The sequence below is a fragment of the Oncorhynchus nerka genome, linkage group LG11 (assembly GCF_034236695.1).
Source record: "Oncorhynchus nerka isolate Pitt River linkage group LG11, Oner_Uvic_2.0, whole genome shotgun sequence".
Lineage (NCBI taxonomy): Eukaryota > Metazoa > Chordata > Actinopteri > Salmoniformes > Salmonidae > Oncorhynchus > Oncorhynchus nerka.
The window spans coordinates 52,750,121-52,758,572 of record NC_088406.1 but is presented as its reverse complement, the minus strand read 5'-3'; the positions used below and the strand labels follow the sequence as shown (position 1 = coordinate 52,758,572).

General features: G+C 40.5%; 1 protein-coding gene across 2 annotated transcripts; it reads left to right on the top strand.

Annotated features, from left to right (window-relative positions):
- Nucleotides 1-5,541: 5,541 nt before the first annotated feature.
- LOC115137127 (uncharacterized) lies at nucleotides 5,542-8,249 on the top strand. Of its 2 annotated transcripts, none has more exons than XM_065024647.1 (10): nucleotides 5,542-5,714; nucleotides 5,835-6,158; nucleotides 6,341-6,376; nucleotides 6,607-6,657; nucleotides 6,818-6,913; nucleotides 7,056-7,080; nucleotides 7,195-7,238; nucleotides 7,346-7,396; nucleotides 7,495-7,607; nucleotides 7,920-8,249. In XM_065024647.1, exons 1-10 carry the CDS (start codon nucleotides 5,666-5,668, stop codon nucleotides 8,058-8,060), a joined length of 930 nt encoding a protein of 309 aa, XP_064880719.1. In that variant the 5' UTR covers nucleotides 5,542-5,665; the 3' UTR covers nucleotides 8,061-8,249. The 2 variants fall into 2 exon arrangements, with proteins under 2 accessions (XP_064880719.1, XP_029529074.1); XM_029673214.2 differs by having other exon boundaries at nucleotides 6,806-6,913.
- The last annotated feature ends 203 nt before the right edge of the window (nucleotides 8,250-8,452 follow it).

Sequence of the window (8,452 nt, the reverse complement as noted above, 5' to 3'; positions counted from 1 at the left end):
CTATTTGGTCAAATACAAAGTCCATATTATGGCAAGAAGAGAAACGATAGTCCATCAGTACTTTAAGACATGAGGGTCAGTCAATAGAGAACATTTCAAGAACAGAAAGTTTCTTCAAGTGCAGTCGCAAAAACCATCAAACGCTATGATGAAGGAAAAGCAGCCAACAAGTGATCAGCATATGTGGGAACTCCTTCAAGACTGTTGGAAAAGCATTCCTCATGAAGCTGGTTGAGAGAATGCCAAGAGTGTGCAAAGCTGTCATCAAGGAAGAGGGTGGCTACTTTGAAAAATATAAAATATATTTGATTTGTTTAACACTTTTTTGGTTACTACATGATTCCATATGTGTTATTTCATCGTTTTTTATTTTTATTAATTCATTTAACCAGGCAAGTCAGTTAAGAACAAATTCTTATTTACAATGACGGCCTAAACTGACCAAACCTGGACGACGCTGGGCCAATTGTGCGGTGCCCTATGGGACCCCCAATCACGGCCGGTTGAGATCCAGCCCGGATTCAAACCAGGGTTATTCTACAATGTATAAAATAGTCAAAATAACTCAATTCCCTTGGATGATTAGGTGTGTCCAAACCTTTGACTGGTGCTGTATCTAATGTTCACTAAGTGCAGTGTGTTTGTACTGTGCCTTACCTGCAGGACAGAATCGTCCCTCTGAACATCTCCGGCAGGCTGTCCTACTTGTCTGGCCCAGTTGTTCTCCGGCAGTGCCAGCAGGGCAAGGTGACCCATGGGGTGTCTCTGTGCCCTCCTCACAGTAATACCCTTGTGGACACATGAATAGGGAGCCCGGTCTCCGTGAGCTGCCTTCCAGACAGTAAAACCCTGATGAAGAGTATTATTATAAGTGTTACAATTACTCATCCATTCCAGCCGATAGAAATAACATAAGATGACGTGACAAAACAAAGCATAGCAGAGCAGAGCACACACAACATCACTATACATACCATACCATTGGCATAACGTCACATAAGATAACATAAACCACAAACGCTGCAGATATCTGCAGATCAAACAAGAAGCAGGAAACTATTTTCAACTGTATTTTTTTTTTAAAGTCAGCCTCTAGTACAACGACTATACATTTATGTTGGTATCGTAACTTTAGTGAATCCCCACTGTGGAGATGACCTGAGGATGATCTGATTACCTGCTGGACAAGGGGGGCAGTCCCACACCCTCTGTAGGCCCTCTTTGGGTCCATAGGTTCCTGCTGGGCATGGCAAAGCAACACCTCCAACACAGTAATGACCTGTGGGAATACAATTTATAGATTTACATTTATACCGCTCGCTGTCAATCAAAATATTAAACTCAAAGACTATTAGTGGAGTCTAACTGTAATGTATTTTACTCCAGAATTTTACGGAAATCTAATGACGTCACCTAAAGGACAAACGATGCAGGCTGCTCCCTCCTCACTGTCCCTGTGTGTCCCAGGAGGGCAGTTGGAAGCAGGCTGTCTTGACCGCTGAGCTAGCTGTGCCCCTGTCCTACTCCAGCGAGGTACCATAGTGCCTCCACATAGAGAGGTCCCATTGCAGCTCCTGCACTGTGTTTGGCCAGGCATGGAGCACTGTCCAAGGAGACAGGCCAAAGGTTGGGAGGTCCTTTTCTGTGGGCAGTAGCTCCCTGGAGTGGTGAGAAATGACTTTCAGTTGACCTCATAAAATGTTCCATCCGGCTTTGTACAATCCTTCCACTAAAATATATGGGGCCATTTATTTATTTATTTTTAATCCAGATCAACGTGATCCTGTGTTTTCTGAATCCTGTTCCACCCCATCTGAATTTGTTCCCCCTTCATTTAGAAAGGAGGGACCACATCTGGATTAAATCTTTTGAAAAACTTAGCCCAGAAGGTAATAACTGGATCTCTAATCCGGTGTCTGTATTGAAACCTGTCAATGGTGTGCGTACAGGGAGCGGAGTCAGGTGCAGGAGAGCAGAGAGTTGTGAACAGGCGCACACTTTATTTAGGCAGGAGAAACCAACAGACGGGCGCCACTGCGTCGAAACCTCCATCCAATATGCCAAAGTGTAAAAACGCGCAAACAGTCACAATAGTAAAGTACAAACAAATAAACATACCTCGTGATATAAAACACGGAATAAACGCACACCAGAAAGAGCGCGTCAAAAATGACACACAAAGACATGAGGGGGAAGAGAGGAATAAATACATGTAGTGTGATTGGGGAATGAAAACCAGGTGTGCAGGGAACAAGACAAAACAAATGGATAAATGAAAAATGGAGCGGCGATGGCTAGAAAGGCCGGTGACGTCGACCGCCGAACGCCACCTGAAAACAGAGAGGAGCAGACTTTGGCGGAAGTCGTGACAAAACAGTTTCTTCGAGGGAAAGGCAGAGGATTGCACCCGTATACACTTTTGAACAGGGCCAGGAGTTTTGTCCTGAACTGACCAGGGAAAACTCTGTGCTTCTACTTATAACTTCATTATTTTTCCATAACGGACAGTCTTGGTGACTTGCCTGCTGGACACGGATGACACTGGGCACTGCACAGAGTGGAGAAGAATCCTGCTGGGCAGTATGTGCATTCCGTCTGGCTCGGGTTGGGCTCCTCACCAGGTCCACACTAAAGTGGTAAGAAAACAGAATCACAGATTTCTCTTTACCCTACTCATCCTTGTGCATTAAAGAATGCATCACACTGATCAACCTATGAATATCTTTATTTATAACATATATAAACTATTTTGAAAACACACACACACACATATATACTGTAAGTGATGGTTAAATTCTCAATTGCAGTGAAAAACAAAATAACACAACCTATACCTGTTGAGGGTATCCATTGGGGCAGACAGACCCAAAGGGACAGGGCAGGCACTGAAGGAGTCCCTCTGGAGAGTGCTGTCCCGGTGGGCATGGTTCTAGCGTCCCAGTGGCTGGATCACAACGGAACCCGGCAGGACAAAGTCTGCAGTCTACTCTGTCCTCTGTGCTAACTAATCCTAGCAAACAGGGCTACAGCAGACAGAGACATATCATAGATATAGTATGAGTATATGTACAGTGCATATTACATAGGATGGATGAATAGCACAAATTAATATAATACCTTGCAGTCTTCAATGCTACCTCTTCCTGTGTAGTGGTTGTACTGTCCTGCCGGGCATCTCCTTGGTGCAGACACATTTCCAAGACAGCTATAACGAAAATCATATAGCATTTTCTAACCTTTCTCTTAACTTATTGACTTTTTTGACACTTATATAATAAGTATCTGCTTATGTCTTATGAACAGAACAGTACAATGGAAGCTGACACATTGAGTTACTGAAAGAATAAAGATGGTCTGGTACTCACAAATATCCTGAGGGACACTCCACACAGAGTTCTGCTGAGAAGTAGGTTCCCTCAGGACATGGGCTACGGTGTTGCTCAACACTGAGGACCAGATCAGGATTCACTTCCACGAGACCTACATGAATGAATGTCAAGGACAAAAAGAGGTCAATCATAATTCACTCATAAGTTTGTCTCTTTACAAAGTTATGTTACTGTATTATTATAGTGATAAATGTATGTCAAGTGAGGGAGCGTTTTAGTGAACACAAGTATTACATGTCAAGTACTACAATATATAAAACAACTTGAGATAATACCTGAAGCAAGGGCAGGTTGTTTCAGTAGAGGATTGATCCATAATGCTGAGAGACCCAACAGAAGAGACCCAACACTGTACCACTTATACATTCTTAGAAAATGTCAAATAAATTCCACATTGTCCCGTTAACCTGTATCTCTGTTTGCCCAGTGTAGTCAATCGGAATGAGGTCGTTTGAACCAAAGGATGAAACTGAGACCTCAGTCATTGAAAGTGAAATGTGAACCATGATGCAACCTGATTCCAAGAAGGCTCCTGGTCAGTCATATAATGGTATTCAATGTGCTCTCCTATTACCTTGCACGTCCAAAGTGAATGCAATGCATCTAGAAAGCTACGCCAGTCAAGGCCTCTTTTTCGATCTGCACTGTTTCTTCTTGAGGAGGGAATCAAGGATTCCTGATGACAGTATATGAAAACTAAAAAGCTGTTTCAAGAAAGCTGAGGCCAATAATCAATCAAATTAAGTTCTGTATGCAAAGGTTTCTTTCTGATATTATGCAACACCTGTCACAGTGTGGAATGTCATCGGTGACACCCCGGTAACCTACACGCTCAGGACGTTCCTAAAAATGAACCACAGCTTAAGTGTAAAGGTGAGGTGAAAAAGTGGGTACTGAATGACTGTTTATTAATGCAGGTCAGACTCAGACATGCAATCACCCTCTTCCTCGCCAGGCTTTGGAACAAATGCAGTGACAAAACTGCAAGAGGTTTATCAATAGTTGATGCACCAAGCCGGGCGACTTGGGCACAATGTGTCATTTGTTTTGGAGCTTCGAAAAGCCTTGTTTTCACTACCCCTACTTTCTAACAGCACAAACAAACAGACAGCCAAAATACAACCTACACAGCAACGCTTAAATGAAAGGATCGATTCAGTTGTGGGCTGAAAATGTAAATAGACATTTGAGTGTTACTATCAGCCTAATGCTGCAGCAAATGTAGTGTGTCTTGTATTTTGTCCCCGACACACTCAATTAAACACTGTTAAAATACGGTATGCTTCAGTTTGAGCTTTCTGATATAATGCTGGTGTACCTTTGATAGGTGATTTGAGTTGAGTTTGCGTACAACAGAACAACCCTAAATACCACTCATAGGTTTACAGTATCCTGTATAACTTACAATATGTGCAAAGTACCAAACATTAAGTCAGAAGACAACAACGTTAGACTGACAAAATATAATTATTCAACATTTTGTTACATGAAGCATTCTTCTTTTTCTTGTGGTAAATGAATGTAGGATGTTTCCTGTTTGTCTCTCACTCCTCAGCAGAGGGTGAATTGCTGTGCAAATCTATAGCTGCAGTTGTGCAATGCAGGAGTTAACACAAAGCCTACTATTGTTTGTTAGTAACAAGAAGTAGACATTGTTAAGTCACAGTACTACAAAGGTACATTCATGATTTTTTTAAATGGTCTAGTTTTGTCATGTTTTAGGTGGTATTAAAGCTCACAAAAATACTTTAGATATGTATCCATTTTGTACATGTACTTTACATTTAAATATCTGTGTTGACAGCTACATACAGTACATAAAGTATCCAAACAAAACTGTAATTGGATATAATGTGGAATTTATACATTAACATTACATTAATAAGTACTTTACTCAAAGAAAAAGTTGTAAAAGATCTCTAGCAACAAATTACCATGAAAATAACAAAAAAAACATAGGTATACTCTAAAACACCACACAAATGCAATTGTATTTCAGTATGCATATTAAAATGTCATCTTGTTTCATGTTTCCTATGGATCTTTCCATTACCCAAATCTACAAAAGCAGATGTTTGAATGGAAAGTTAAGAACACTTTTATCAGGCATCCTGTTGAACACCACTTCCTGTACCTTCTACCTGGTGCATACTGCAATATGATGGCACAACCCACTGTGACACCAGTGGTGCAAGTGTATTTTTTAATCAAGCAAATTCTGAGAGCTAACCTATCATATAGTTGAAACATAGGGGATCTGGACAAATTTGGACAGGATGCTAATCTTTGCCCATTTGCCATTGATGCTTCTTTTGGGAAACCAAGGTCAAATAAATTCCTCTACTTTTTACTTGATGATAATCAAATGTTCTCAAGCTATATATTTATATCCAAGGCCTACTGACTGAAGAATCGTTGCCTCAATTTATGCCTTTTTCATTGCAGATTCAGTAACCTGTATCGACCTGGAGAAACAGCATGAAGTCATCTATGCAGTAGTTGGAGAACCTCTAGTATTGAACTGCACCTACAACTGCTCATCTGGATTTGTCCGTGGCCACTGGATCAAAGTCTCAGACTGTCCTCATTGTCATGGGCCAAGAGAAACAAAAAATGTCACAAAGAATGGTGACCTCTGCAGACTACCATTGTATTTTTCACATCTGTCCACAGAAGATTTTCGGTACAACTATACCTGCTTTTCTGAAGATCACGAAAGCAAACATTTATCACGCAAGATAGAGGTTTTGGTATCACTGCAGGCACAAGGTAGGCAAAAACTGGTTGAAATGACCTACTGTACACTGTAGTTCTTACAGCATGTGCATTTTACCTCTAAAAACAAATTGTGTTCAAATGAATTATCTGAATCCTGTTAAAACGTTAATACATTTATACATCAGTAATTACTGGATAATTGTTTTAAATTATATTGTCTTTTCTTTTGCCAGGTCGACATAGTGCCCCGGCCACAACGGTCACTACTGGTAAGTCTCACTGGAGAATCTGTTACTGAGACTTTATAAGGCTCTGGTCAAAAGAAGTTCACTACATAGGGAATAGGGTGCCATATGAGACGCAACCTAAATCTCATTTTCTGTAATAGTCTAATTGAATTGCTCTGAGGCTGTTGAATGACATAGGCACAACATATTATAAAACCATCCAATTTCACTAGCTTACTTGATCCTGATGTCTACTATTTTCTGTGTTTTAGATGTATCGGTGACAGCGTTGAGTAACCACGAAGACTCAATAATAGATAATGGTGATACAAAATGCTACTGTTCTACTCCTTAAAAATAAATTGTGAAACATGTTTAAATGTATTGCAAACAACAAAAGTGACCCCCTGTTTGAGGCAATGACGAATGAGATTCAATAATAATTTTGTCTCTGTGCTGTCTTCAATACAGAGGAATTCACAGTTGTCAAAGTGTTGGCAACAGTGACAGTTTTTGTGGCTGCTGTGTTGGCAGCTGTGGCTGTCTACTTATGTATGAGCCGCAATCGATATTGCAAAGGTGCGTATGCACGTTGTAAATTCAATTATGAATGCCCAGTTTCTGAATCTGAATGTTGTAAAATATGATTCCTATTTTCCAAAGTTGTTATTAATGAATAATTACAGTATATTTAATTAATGCGATTTCCTGTGTATTTCAGGAAAACCTGATGTTATCTGTACAGGGTATGTTTTTTTTCATGCAATGTGGCATGTTTGCTAAGGCATTTTAACACACTTTTCATTGGCAATTATTATGTGGACTTCCTATGTGGAATTTGTTTATTGGTCTTTTATCAGCACAACGTCAAGAGAAGGATCTAGTGTTGGAAGGTCGACAACAGGTAAATGTTTGTTTAATATTACGAAATTTCTGAAACAACCAGTTCACACAATGTCGTAATTCTAATAGATGACTTAATATAATATAAGATACTTACTTATCTTATAGGTGCATGCTTAACTAATTGTGAGAGGGTGGCACTGAGAATAACTCCAGCTGGTAAGATAATGGAATGTACCATTCATTTGAGTTGCTAAGCTGGGCGTATACTAAGAAAATCTACTGTACAAAACATTGCATTTCCTGTTTTGACCCAGATTGCCAGAGTGATCAAGAGGTTCCTTATGCTGACATAATGATTACTATGCGAGGGGCCAGCACACCTGAACTCACACAGATCTCCTACCTGGCACCGGGGGACCATAGAGAGGTGAGGATTGGAAACTATTGCTTTGTGAGTTCTGTGTGAAATGGAAAGCGCTCTACAAATAAAATGTATCATCTATTATTATTATTAGAACTTCTACAACACCACACCACATTATTTTACATCAACACCACCATACATCGCCATATGTGACCATATTACTGACATCCACCATATTCAACATAATATGTCAGTGGAGGTTGTGTAATGGCTATTATTGGCTAATGCAGCCCCAGTCACAGGTTGAGACTTTATTTGAATCTCACCTGAAATGGAATCCTGTGTGTTTCATGCCCCCCCCCCCCCCCCCTGCAGAGGTGGAGAGAAGAGGCAGGCCCTGAAGCTAGGTCCACCCTGCAGGCCTCCCGCTCAGCTGATAGACTCCATGTCCAGCCCCGAGAGGTCTCCAGGAAGATGAGCACAAACTCTGAGTATGCTGTCATCACCTACTCTTAACCAGTGGGGCTGGAGATGGTAAAAGAGGGAATAAGAGAGAGCAAGTGAGAAATGACTGTCACTGTACTCGTATTATTAATCTTTGGCTGTTTTGTTTGCATGTTTTTAATCGTAGCAAGTTGTTTCTATAACTTTAGAAAACAATTAACTGTGAGTATCATCCAATAAAGTCTTGCTTTTGTGTCATGATGTGGTTTCATGTGTCATTTGGTATCTCACTCACTCAGTTTGAACCTCTTTCGTTGCCGTAGTTAGAGCCTTGTTTCCTAGCAACAAGCATCAACACTCTGGCATTAACTGTTGCTGATGCAAAACAAACATTTTTCGAAACTGTTTAAGGCCAAAAACATTAGCTAAAGGTAACGTCACGTTCAATGATATCTTTCTTTTCT